The sequence below is a fragment of the Scyliorhinus torazame genome, chromosome 17 (genome assembly GCF_047496885.1).
Source record: "Scyliorhinus torazame isolate Kashiwa2021f chromosome 17, sScyTor2.1, whole genome shotgun sequence".
Lineage (NCBI taxonomy): Eukaryota > Metazoa > Chordata > Chondrichthyes > Carcharhiniformes > Scyliorhinidae > Scyliorhinus > Scyliorhinus torazame.
In genome coordinates, this window is record NC_092723.1 from 7,822,685 (window position 1) to 7,836,577 (window position 13,893).

General features: G+C 40.1%; 1 protein-coding gene across 1 annotated transcript in view; it reads right to left on the minus strand.

Moving 5' to 3' along the window:
* Positions 1 to 557: 557 nt before the first annotated feature.
* The window catches only part of mdm4 (MDM4 regulator of p53), a 39,994-nt gene continuing 26,658 nt past the window's right edge, over positions 558 to 13,893 (minus strand). Inside the window, exons 6-11 of the mRNA XM_072479965.1 lie at positions 11,915 to 11,982; positions 10,670 to 10,760; positions 8,234 to 8,388; positions 6,831 to 7,001; positions 5,400 to 5,504; positions 558 to 3,040 (exon numbers count right to left, since the gene is read on the minus strand). Coding sequence (XP_072336066.1) covers positions 2,480 to 3,040; positions 5,400 to 5,504; positions 6,831 to 7,001; positions 8,234 to 8,388; positions 10,670 to 10,760; positions 11,915 to 11,982 — 1,151 coding nt within the window. The 3' untranslated portion in view covers positions 558 to 2,479. The remainder of the gene's footprint in view (positions 3,041 to 5,399; positions 5,505 to 6,830; positions 7,002 to 8,233; positions 8,389 to 10,669; positions 10,761 to 11,914; positions 11,983 to 13,893) is intronic.

The window sequence follows — 13,893 nt, forward strand, 5'->3', positions numbered from 1 at the left end:
GATAATCTATTTCTGCTTGGGTGGAGGTCTCTACTCCAGCCGGTCGGTGCCTTGGCATATTGGGTCACCTCGTCCTTCTTACATTTGGCGAAGGTTAAGTACATCATTAGTAATAATAATAACCGTTTATTGTCACACATATGAAGTTACTGTAAAAAGCCCCTAGTCACCACATTCCGGCGCTGGTACGGGAATTGAACCGGTGCTGCTAGCTTTGTTCTGCATCACAAGCCAGCTGTCTAGCCCACTGAGCTAAACCACAGTCAGTAGACAGGTTTAGTAGAAGGGTTCTACCAAAGATGGCAGCCATTCATTTCCTTTTTTTCTTTAAAAGAGGCAAGTCACTGTCAAATGTTAAGGGGGTTTAGTTAATTTGTGCTTATGCTTGTAGTGTTCTTTGATATTTAACTTGAGCTAATTGTTTTATATTGTTTGTAATGAAAGGTTTTCAATAAACATTTTTTTTCAAAGTACAGAAATGTGTTTTAGTCCAAAAATGATACACATGAATAGAAGTATTTGCACAGCATCTCACTCAAAGGGAAACATCAAGCAGGTAGATTTTTGATATTTTACTGGAACAAATATCCACTCTGGCAGTACTGAAGCATTGTGCATCCATTGCAACCTAGTTTAAAAAAGGTCACACCACAAGACAGCTTAATTTAATGACGTGACTTCCATACCAAGACCCAGAAATAACAAAAATAGTAGCTACCTCAATGAGTACCATGGAAGGGTTTGAAAACAACAAATAGGATACATTAACATTAAATAACAAACTGCTCCATGAACTTGCTAACCTAACTGTTAACGCAGATATTTTTCACAAGAATAAACAGACATTAAATAAGGTATCTTTTTCCCATATGCTGAGAGTGGGCAGTAGTAGCTTGTTAGAATTATATCACACATGGATGGGTCACTGGATGGTACAATATCAAAACAGACTGGTTTTAATTTACAGAAAACAATTCTGCTCCGTACCTCTGGTCTCAGCTTAATTTTAAAATTGAAAACTATAAGCTATTTGACTGATGTCATATTTTGTAGGTTTGGAAGGAAACATTAATATCGGCAGTGTTAACGATAGTCTCAAATAGCCAGTGTTGTCAATGGGATTTTTTATGAGGTCTACGTCGAAACAAAACACCCAGTAAAAGTTAAAATGTTGCCTTTCCAAACTGGAGTGCACGTGGAAAAAGCATGTTCAGTTACACATAACGACGTGGCCATCATATGTGAAGGCAATAATGGAATCAATGGGAAATTATGCAAAGTACACAACTATATTAAAAAAAACATACTGGATTGTACAATTTGCTCAACCCTCAATTTTAAAGGCATTGATTGTTAATAGGTATCAATTCTTAAATATGTCTAGTAACACCACTGGCAATCAAAATAAAAGGTTACTAGATTAGTGTTGTTTATAACCCAATAGTAGCACCCAAGTTACAAATTTTAGGTGCTAATTGACAAACAATTTGCTGTTGGCAAGCAATGTAGCAAACTAAACGTGATAATCAATGCTCTCGTCTCCAAGAAGAGAGAGTGCTAACTGGACATCTCAAAGCACCTTACACTCTATAAAATATTGAAACTTATGACCGAGGCGAGGGAGTACTCTCAATTTAAAAAATATTTCCCAGCAAAATAAATTCTGTGATCCAACTTGTAATGAAGACATGAATATTTTTTTTTTTAAATAAATTTCGAGTACCCAATTCATTTTTTCCAATTAAGGGGCTATTTAGCGTGGCCAATCCACCTACCCTGCACATCTTTGGGTTGTGGGGCAAAACCTATGCAAACACGGGGAGAATGTGTAAACTCCACACGGACAGTGACCCAGAACCGGGATCGAACCTGGGACCTCGGCGCCGTGAGGCAACAGGGCTAACCCACTGCGCCACCGTGCTGCCCAAAGACATGAATATTAAAAGTACTAATCAACATAAATATTGAAACATTTTTTTTTAAAACTAGCAAACAAATTTGTGCCACCGCTGTTCAAAGAGCTGCAAAAACGGCTCAAAAATCAACTGAAAATAAATATAATAGTTCGAACCCAATGCTGGCATGTTTAATGCACGGTGCAGAATCCAGCATTTTGGCGTTACTAGTGTGTGTGGCGCTCATGTTGGCTGTTACATGTTTACAAGTCGCACCTCAAAAAGTGTAAATCTAATAAAGCCATGATTTCAGTACTTCAATTTGCCTCGTTAGCTCAGTGCAGTGTTAATTAAATTAACCAAGCTAATAGATGTCATAAATCCAAGATAAGAACATCGTCCGTGGCTGTACACAGCTCTAGATATGCCAAAACAGATTCCTGCCTCTTCTGGTATTTTGTTCTTTTCCGTTACCTCCACATGTTGCAATGGAAATTGGAAAATCCCAGGTGGATCAAGAATCATAAACGGAGATGTTTTACACTTCACATCGACATAAACCACCTTGACAGCATATTATGTAGCTACCCTATAAAAGTTCTTATAACTGTATTAATTGGCTGCGCACACACAGGACAAGGCAATTTGCGCTTATGTAACATTTTAGCACATGCATAGCATGCTACAAGATGTCCAGTCTTTCCATGGATGATATTCCCAGTCCTGGGTCGCACACCACAGACAAGACAGGGCCCCAAGTGGTTCCTCTGAAAATGCAAGGATTCTTCACACTGTGTTTTTGCTTCTTGACCCACCGACTCAAGGTCCTCAGACAAGCTGATACTTGATGTGGATGGCTGCAAAAGTCTTTCTAAGGATTCAGAAGTACCACGTTGGGCATGTTTCCCTTTGTCCTTGCATTTTAGTTGTGAGTTCTGAATCAGAGGCTCAGAAATGGACTTCCTGCAATCAGGAACATCTATATCTTCGTGCTCCGTCTCCTGAAACCCAGCAATGAATGGGTCAGATGTGGAATGTGCAAACTTGGGGTTGAGGTGCCAGCCTTTGCGAAGTGCCCAGCATCGCAGGCAGTATTGTTTCGGAGAAGGATTACACTTTCCACATTTGGTGCATTTCCAAGAATCCTAAAAGGAAAAGCAGGAATGCAGATCACTGTGGCTCTTAGTGCTGGAAACAGGAAACACAAGTTGGAGGACCACTTTGCAAATGTTTCCGTCCCCAACTCCAGCTATCAAGGTGTGAATTTGGTCAATATTTATATTTAATAGTAAATTAACAGGAACAGAAATGAATAGATATTGACCACAAGTAAGTTCTAGGTGCATAAATTGTGTTGTTTTGAACAAAATATCATGGCAGAAGTTTATTTTACAGAATTATACTTAGAAAAATGCATTGATATTGCAATTTACCATGTCAAAATTTCTAAATATTTCACAGGTTCACAAAGTTAAAAAGGCTAATGGAATGTTGGGGCCTTAGGATCTTGTGACTGGAATACTTGGGGTGAAGTTGTGTTCCTCTGAAATGGCCTAGTAAGCCCCTCAGTTCTAAGCCAATTATAATACAGGAGTGTAGTACTACTCAGCAGAGAAGATAATAATAATAGTCTTTATTAGAGTCACAAGTAGGCTTACATTAACACGGCAATGAAGTTACTGTGAAAATCCCCTAGTCACCACACTCCGGCGGCCTGTGCAAGTACACGAGGGAGAATTCAGAATGTCCAATTCACCCAACAAGCACGACTTTCAGGATTCGTGGGAGGAAACCGGAGCGCCCGGAGGAAATCCACGCAAACACGGGGAGAACGTGCAGACTCCGCACAGACAGCAGGGATAGGCAATAAATGCTGGCCCAGCCAGCGTTGCCCACATTCCCTGAACCAATAAAGAAAAAGAAAACAATAATAAGGAGTTCTAGTTAGCCACCATCGGGACCAGGAGGATAAATTTACTTTGAAAGTGATGCAACACAAGAACGATACCAGGACTAGAATTACAGACAGGTTGCATATACTGGAATTATATTTCCTTGGCTGTAGAAAATGAGATGATTTAATGGACATACTCATGATTAAAGGAATTGATGGGGATAGTTAGAGAAAATCTTTCTGATGGGGAATTCCAAACTAGACCATGGGAATGGTACAAAGGTGCTGCCATAAAACACTTACTTGTACAAAGGGTTATGTAAATCTGGATTTCTCCCCAAAAAGCTGTTGAGGCTAGGTCAATTTCAAAACTCCAGGTCAGGATTAATAGGATTTTTGCCAGACAAAAGTTTTAAGGATTATGAACCGAAGGTGGGTAAATAGATAAGAAACAGATCAGCGATGATCCAATTGAAAGGCAGAACAGGCTTAAGGAGTTGAACGGCCAGTTCCTATTCCAATTTTATTAATTTGTGATACATACGTGTCACTGGCTAGTCCAGCATTTATTGCCCATCCCTAATTGCCCTTAGGAGGATGGTGAGACACCTTCTTGAACTGCCACAGTCCATGCGGTGTAGATACACTCACAGTCCTGTTAAGGAGGGAGTTCCAGGATTTTGACCCAGGAACAATGAAGGAACGGCAATATATTTCCAAGTCATGGTGGGGAGTGACTTGGAGGGGAACTTGCAGGTGGTGGTGTCTCCATTTATCTGCTGCACTTGGCCTTGTAGGTGGTAGCTGTCATGGCTTTGAGAGGTGCTATCAAAAGAGCCTTGGGGAGTTGCTGCAGTGCATATTGTAGATGGCACACACTGTTGCTACTGTGCAGTGGTGGAGGGAGTGAATGTTTATGAATGTGGTGTCAATCAAGCAGGTTGCTCTGTCCTCAGTAGTGTCGAGTGTCGTTGGTGCTGCATGCATCCAGGCAAGTAGAGAGTATTCTAACACACTCCTGACTTGTACCTTGTAGATGGTGGACAGGCTTTGGGGAGTCAGGAGAGTTACTTGCCACAGGATTCCTTGCCTCTGACCTGCTCTTGTAGCCATGGTATTTATACAGCTACTCTAATTCAGTTTCTGGTCAATGGTGGCCCCCAGGATTAGTTCTTAAATTATAATGCCTTATGCATTCAAGTCTTTGCTAATAATGAAAGCAATTTCAATTATGCTTAAATTTCAAAGCAAACTCAGGTGGCGCAGTAGTTAGCACTGCTGCCTCATGACAGCAAGGACCCGGGCTCACTGTCTGTGTGGAGTTCGCACATTCTCCCCGTATCTGTGGGGTCTCACCCCCACAACCCAAAGATGTGCAGGGTAGGTGGATTGGCCACGCTAAATTGTCCCTTAATTGGAAAAATAAAAAAAATATTCAAAGTCAAGATTAGTTTATTTAAATTCAAACGGAGTTCTCACTCCTGGAAAGTGCAAAATAGTTTGCATACGCAAATTGATTGATGTAAGATAAACTTTTTACTGTATTAAAATTGCATTATCATCTTAGCAGGTGTCTACAACAAATAAACCTCAGAATATCAGGCCTTTACCTTTATATCACTGGAATTCTCAACCACCTCTGAGATTTCTGTGTCAGTAGCATCCCCCGAGCTTGGCAGATCATCGTCGGCTTCATATATTGTAACTTCAATAACCTAAAGGGAGGAAAAGGCCGGGGTGGGGGCAGAAGGAGGGTGGAAAAATCACAACAGAGAAGACACCAAGCTAGCTACTGCTGAACTGTAAGTGTAAGTCACTAAATGATTAAGTGCACTGTGATTCTTACCTTGGCTACTTGCAGGTTAGGATTACCAACTGTTCAGATTCACGGTGAAGAATGATATGCTGTTGGGTATTTATATTTGTACCTAGTGACAGCATCGAGCACTTCCGAGTCATATATAACAGGTTAGGTGCACTGCAGAACTCTCTTGCGTGCACCTGGTGATGTATAGACTTCAATGAAGCACCACCATACTACACCAGAGCAAAATCACCCCACACATTTCACTCTTGCGTTTTCTATGACAGAGCTTGTTGAATTGAAAGCAACTCATGCTAAATTCAGGGCATTTAACTTAGTCAATTGCCCACAAGCTCAACATTTCTCTGTGAAGTTAACAGCCTTCAGAGAAGAGACTTTTATGACATCTATCTGGACTAGTTTCGGCTCCAAACCCCAAAGAGTGCATTGAAAGTTCTTCTCCAGTCTGGAAAGTGAGCACTTTTTAAACCTGAGAGACAACGACCAGGGTGAAAAAAAATCTTTTAACTAGCCATTGCCATTATTAGCAAATTTTACAAAATATATTTCAAAACGTAAATGAACTTCAGTCATTTTAAATAAATACTGTACTTTCTGGAGACCAAACTGCACAAACAGTACACAAATAAAGATTGCAATAGCCTTCCGATCTTTTAGGGTTTCCAGTTCCTTGGCAAGGTTTGTTTCTTACTAACTGATCACCAAGTTATCCAAAATGACAATCAAGGTATTTGAGTAGTTATTAAACTTTGTGAATATTCAATTAAACCTAAATTTGCAGATACTTATAAAATCATTGGTAATAAAAATGTGACATAAAATGAGGCAATACCAACATGGAACTCAATAACCAGTTGGTACTTTATTTACATTTTTCAATTCATTGCTTCTCCTGATAAAAACATGGTGAGTGGCCAATTAGCTATTTGCATTGAGCTTTCAACTTCTGGATGATGACTGATGAACTCAAGTGTCTTCCACAATTTAAAAAAAAACAATGTTAGATTGTTGAAACTAATTGTAAAGGCTGTCAAAGATACATTACATTGTACCTTTATTTGATATTTAAATTATTCAATGTCTCAACGGCATTTTAAATTTGAGGACACATCAAGCAATAGCTCAAATGGTGGTGATAGGAGGAGGGCGCAGAGAAGGGGCGTGTAAAACTGACATGCTCGGAAGTAACTTTTGCCTGCTTCAATATTTTGCCTACCTCCTTGCAATCTGCATTTCTTCCTTCCTCCCCTTTCTGGCCCTCACACACATCTTTCTCTTTTGGCTCAATGGTTTCCAATTTGATTTCCATATTTATTTGGTCACTGGCAGGTTCATTCAGAAACCACAGATCATCAGTCGAGTCAGAAACAATTGCAGTGTCTATATCCTATGGAATAAAAATGGTGCGTTAATGTTGTAATTTTATTCCGCCGCAAAATAAACTAATCCAGCAAGTCACTTTTTTTGCACATCATGAATTACTTTCTTCCATACAGGAGTATCCTAATCTCCATCTGTCAATGGATTCCGATAACATCTACTAGCTGGTTAAGCTAGTCCTCTGGTATGATGCTGCAACACAAGCAAATGCACCACACTGTGAGCCTGACTGACAATCTCAAATTGAATGTCAGCCTAATTCTTAATACACTGAGGATTTGCATGTACTGCAAACTACATACATTAACAGGGCCGTCTGTGTCTTTTGCAGATAGAAAGAACATGTATAAAGATTGCGTTTGTTTCCTAGTTGATTCTCTTACGGTTAATGTGCAGGTTCAGTCAGCAGTTAGGAAGGCAAATGTAATATTCGCATTCATGTTGAGAGGGCTAGAATACAAGAAAATGATGTACAGCTGAGGCTGTACAAGGCTCTGGTCAGACCCCATTTGGAGTACTGAGAGTAATTTGGGGCCCGTATCTAAGAAAGGATGTGCTGGCCTTGGAAAGTGTCCAGAGGACATTCACAAGAATGGTCCCTGGAATGAAGAGCTTGTCATATGAGGAGTGGTTGAGGACTCTGGGCCTTACTCGTTGGTGTAGAAAGATGAGGGGAAATCTTATTGAAACTTACAGGATACTGAGGTGCCTGGATAGAGTGAACGTGGAGAGGACGTTTCCACTAGTCGGAAAAACTAGAACCTGAGGGCACAGTCTCGACTGAAGGGATGGTCCTTTAGAACTTTATATTTGGTTGCTGTTTGTGTATGTTATTGTTTTTGGAATAAAATATAGTTTAAAAAACATTTTACATTGCATTGCTAATGTCATCAATAATTATGTCTGAATTTACTGCACAGTATTTAAAGTTTGTGGGATAAGGCTTATCAACTGCAGTTAAATTTCAACTTGTTTCCATGAGTTAGTAATTCTACAGTCAGTGCTAGGGGTAGGGATGAAGTATATCAGGTGTAGCAGACAGTATAGCAGCAGGTAAGCTGCCTGCACATTGCAGTTTTGTATCTCAGTCCCAGTTCACTTATTTTTGCTTAATTAATGGTACCAGTTTGCCTACCAATCCCCTCAGTGAATGTTTGACACTAGAGAGCTTTTGAAAAGGGGGAGGGAATAGTATTTAAGGTTTCAGAAAAGTTATAGACTATTTAAAGGTCACTTCACCTGGTTGCTGTGAATATCCGTTGACCCACTCTTTCTACTTCCATAATTAGTGCGCAAGCTTTTAATAAACCACCATGGCAATCCAGCAGCATCCCAGAGATCAGAAATACTATTTTTGGCTTGATGTTCAGAACGGTCATCTGTCACAGACTCATCTACAAAATTAAACACATTCATTTTTTCCCCCAAAACCCTGCTCATTTGGTTTTGAACATTCCAAAGTGCAGTTCTGAAAAATAAAACAGAATTCTAAAAGAAAACACACCCAGGGTTCAGAAATATATCTTATACAAATAAATTTTAAGCAGCAAAAATGAAATAGAGAAATCTTGATAATGCTTCTCGTTAGCATGGGGGCCACAACAGTTCAACTATCTCACTCAGGGCTGGCAATTCTGAAAAATGGGAGAAGTAATTTTCATGAAATCATAGAATCTCCTAACATAGGAGGAGGCCATTCAGCCCAGAGTCTGCAGCAACCCTCCGAAAGAGCACCCTACGTAGGCCCATTGCCCCATCCTATCCTCGTAACCCCTTTTAACCTGCACATCCTTGGACCGTGAGGAGAAACTGGATCATCCAAAGGAAATCCACGCAGACACGGGGATAATGTGCAAACCCCACAGTCACCCAAGGCCAGAATGAAAACCAGGCGCGGAGGCAGTAGTATAAACCACTGAGCCACCATGCAACCCTTGCCACCCTTTGACAGGTGCTTTTGATTTGATTTGATTTATTATTGTCACATGTATTAGTATACAGTGAAAAGTATTGTTTCTTGCATGCTGTACAAACAATGCATACCGTACATAGGGAAGGAAGGAGAGGCTGCAGAATATAATGTTACAGTTATAGCAAGGAGTAGAGAAAAGATCAACTTAATACGAGGTAGGTCCATTCAAAAGTCTGATGGCAGTAGGGAAGAAGCTGTTCTTGAGTAGGTTGGTACGTGACCTCAAACTTTCTCAGGGCCAGGCCTAGTCATCTTCTGGGGCAGAGTGGAAATAACTGCATTCAGTTCCTCGCTATATCTATGTGCTGTATCTGACATAGGGGTGCTTGACACTAACACTTGATACAAACAATGGGAATAATTGCAACACCAAACCCCTTAAAGCACAAGAGCTGGAAAAACCTTAATTGTTATTGAGAAACACAGATCTGATGGCGTGATTTCTGGAAGCAATGCTGTACAACACAAGACTATATGGATGCTTAATCAAGACGACACAACCCTGACACACTGCAGTAAACTAGCTGATCACTTGGTGACCTTTGTGCGTGGGTGCTTATGACTGAACCAGATCCCAGTGAAGGCTAACTGAGAAAAGTAGAAATTAAATCAGTAATCTGCTATGTTTACGGAGGAACTGAGATTTAGAAAAGTTACTGCTGGTATTCATTTTTTTTTCTTTTTGTTTTGTTATAAATTTAGAGTACCCAATTATTTTTTTTTCCAATTAAGGGGCAATTTAGCATGGCCAATCCACCTAACCTGTACATCTTTGGGTTGTGAGAGTGAAACCCACGCAGACATGGGGATACGGCTGGTATTCATAACCTGCGCACAAGTGTAACAAACAGTCAAGACTTCCGACTAGACTTCTGTACAAACACAAGGTGCAGTCCTGTTATGGGCCTTAGACAGTGTTGTCCTTAGTCAGGATTTACATTCATACTGGAAGGAAGACTGTTGCAAAAATTTGCCTTATTCTAGCTATGTACACTACAGGTTTAGCATGAGACTCTATGGCGGCACGGTGGCGCAGTGTTTAGCACTACTGCTTACGACTCTGAGAACCCGGATTCAATCCTGGCCCTGGGTCAGTGTGTGTGGGGTTTTCACATTCTCCCCGTGACTGCGTGGGTCTCACCCCCACAACCCAAAGATGTGCAGGTTAGGTGGATTGGCCACGCTAAAACTGCCCCTTAATGGGAAAAGATAATTGGGTACTCTTAAAAATTTTTTTTAAAGCATGAGGCTCTACGTAGAACTATCTCTCAGCATGCTCGGTCATGTAATCTTACATCACCGATGATGTAGATTGTCTATTTACACATTGAGGATTAACCCTTTATATTACACGTCCCACGAGCCAAACCACCTAAATAATAACGGGACCATCCTGAACCTCATCATTTATATAATGCAAATTAAACTTCTGAGGGTTTGGGGGGGGGGAAAGAGAGAGAGCAAGTGACACAGGGGGCTTTAAACACTTCATCAATTTGGTTCAATTGGTATTGCACTTGCCTTTGAATCAGAAAATTGCATGTTCATGACTCATTCCAGGACGTTGATGCACATGGAATGCTTGCCATTTTTGTACTTCAGAAGTAGTTAATTATATTTGAAATGTTTGAGACATGTAACCACCAGATAAAATACAAACCTTGCTTTAAATCTTCACCCATCATAAATAATCTGGCACTAACCCGATTCAGAATTCTTTCTTTTTAAATGCGAGGTAGTTGGTATGCTCCAGGCAGTTGTTTCTTCATCACAAAGTTCACCCGATGCAGGGCACTGTGTGGGGAAGAGAGTAAGGAGCAAATGTTTATTTCATTATCGTTTGATTGTGAATAGGATGTAGCAGTTCCACTCAGTCACCGTCCTTTGTGTCTACAACAAAAAAAGGCAGAACTCAGGCTAGAGGTTCCCAAACCCCTTGGAAACAGAAGAAAAGTAACTTACAGAACTTTACATAAATTCTGAAGCCATAGAGTTGTGCAATAAATTGATCAGACCTATAAGTCAAATTGTACATTTTTCTATGTTAAAGGTCCTAACAAATGCAAGTTGTTGCTGTAGCCATTTTAATGGATCAGGGAACTGGGGTGGGGAAAGAGTAGAGGGGTCAATTATATAAATTAGGAAGAAAAACAAGTAGCCACAATTATAACAAATTGTAAAGCAGCTTGTTTGCACTGCAGAAAATGCAGAGTCACATGAAATAACATCTTAAAAACTTGTTTGCATACATTTCCATTTCCAGTTTTTAAGATTTTAGCTTGCTTGCACTGCCAGTTAAAGATTTAAACACATGCAAAATCCCAGAGTTTGTTTTTGTTTTAAGGAATGGTCAATACTTACAGGAGTACAATTAATTAGAAAATTAAGACAAAATATAGCCAATGTAATCACCAACTTTGTATACCAAGTTCGATTACAACAAACTATCCAGACATTCCAGGACAGTCAGTGATGGACCACGATGAATTATACTCTGGTTATTACATCTTCAAACTTGATACAAAATGGTCCTCTTGCAAATTACTGCATTGGACAAGAATGGAAACTTGTAGACATAGTGTTGTTAGGTAACACAAAATATACCAAGTCTAGTAAATAGAAGAGAGGAAAACTGCATTTGTAGTGTCACCATATTTTCAAATCAAACTCTTTCCACCCACAAAACGGAGTGTTTAGGAAACAAAGTGGCACTTTCTCAAATTGCAGTTTTAAGTATAAAGGAGCCTGTTCATTCCTGCCATCTTCCACAAATTAAGTCAAGTGAGCAGAGAAAAAGGTGCTACATCCTTCAACAGACAGAGAAGAGAACTCTGGAAAAACAGAGAAGGAAACTCTGTCCTACCCGTCTTGAGCTCAGATGAGAGCTCACTCAGACAGGGAGTACAGAGAAGGGGCCACTCTGTACAAAACAAATCACAGTAGTTTACCTTCAGACGATCTTCCCTCATAGGCAGGCATTTCGTATCCTTTACAAGTGTGCGAGTCTGTACAGCATCTGCATTGCAGGTAAAAAAAAAAACACCTTCCCCGATATTAACCATCTCACAACAATCATTTGGAATTCATTGTGCGTTACCACTCCACTCAACCTCGGGTCAGTGCGTTACCACTCCACTCAACCTCGGGTCACTGATTGAAAATGAGGAAGAAGGATTAGTTTCCCTTATTAATATTCTCCTCTCATTCCAGTGCTCAGTTACACAACTTCATCTCCAACAGAAATCAGAGTACAGATCTACAGTTAATGGAAGGATTAAACAGAATTTTCTTTAGTACAATTACACAAAGGGAAAGCTTTGTGCATGTGAATATACTACAGTGAAATGCAGGACGGTCTCTATCGCCTAATATTTGGAATTATACCTCCAATGCTCAACATTTCATCACACGAAAATAAATGTTGGAATTTCTACATCGAGCACAATCCATATATCCAACTGATGCTATTTTGATTACAATGTACCTAGTTATTTGGAAAAACTATTCATTTTAACTCTGCATATCCACACACTTCAATGTACAACAGGTACAACGGCACAGCTATTGTATAACACATGCCTTGCATTGCAAAATTTAAATCAAGTTACCATGTTGTCTTGGTATAATTTGTCCCACATTCCGGTGTCAAGTTGCAAACCAATGGTTATTTCTTAATTTAACACCAAGCACTGGAATATACTCGGATTTGCAGTTCAGAAGGCATGAATGTGGCATAAAAATAAATGTCCGGAATGTTAAGCCATCATATAGGCATCTACTCGACTTCTTTAGTTCCGCTTACAGTCACTTTCCTACCAAAATATTCTGTGCTACATAAATAATCCACTTTTGGGACTGGAGATGAGAATTTGTAAATCAATAGATGTAAACTGAAAAAAGGGCAATTCAGTAAGAAGCCACATAATCACCCCATACCAGGAAGTTGGAGTTCATATTCAGGCATTGGCTGACATTCCAACTCACCTGCCCCCACTCGGGGGAGCTTCATCAGTTCTTGGCCATAGTGCCAGATGGAGCACACTGTTGTGGAATGCTCACCCTCAAGTGGGATGGGTCAACTGACAGGACCAATTCCACACTGCAAAGTGCAGCTTTTTAGAATCAGCTGATCGCGGAGTAAAACTGAAAGCAATAACTGAACTCTGCATCCAGACATATGCCAGCTGGAGAAGGAGGCAGTGGCAGCAAGGACCTATAAGGACAATAAAAAGTGGGGTGGGCAAGGGAGAGAGGAGATATGTAGATATAATTATTATTGCATTTAGTATGTTAGCTAACTTAAATACTCATTTTAAAAATACCAAGCCAGGGAATGTTTAGATTGAAAATTGAAATTAATACATGGGGTTGAAATATGTATAAATTTAACGCAGACTTTGTCTTCCCCATCCTACTAGCCAGCTTCCCACTAGCCCCCTCACCATGGGAAAGTGTGTCCACCTGTATGAAGACAAGAGTGATCTCCAGTATGGTTATATTAATATAGTTCAGCAATTGAATTATAACTCTCATCTTCCGACGAGGGATTGCCCAATTTTCATGACTGATTAATTTGCTCTCCAAAGGTAGCGCAGGCAGTGACGCACCCAAATATCTGATGAATTGTACACGCCCATGGATACTAAACTGGAATGATAGACACAGACCTCTTAACTGCATGTGGACTACTTACATAATGGACTGTTAGGTCAAGTGATGTCCCAAGATTAAATTACATGCGGTAGGGTGGAGCAGCAGTTGCACTGATATAATTCACCAATATGTGCATCGATGTAAATTTCAATTCCTTGATATCAGGAGGGTTCTACAATTGAAATTTTCAATCTCCATTCTCTTTTTAGGCCCTACCCCATTCGTTTACCAGACAGGTGACATATCCATGGGTCCTGGTGGCAATAGCACTCTA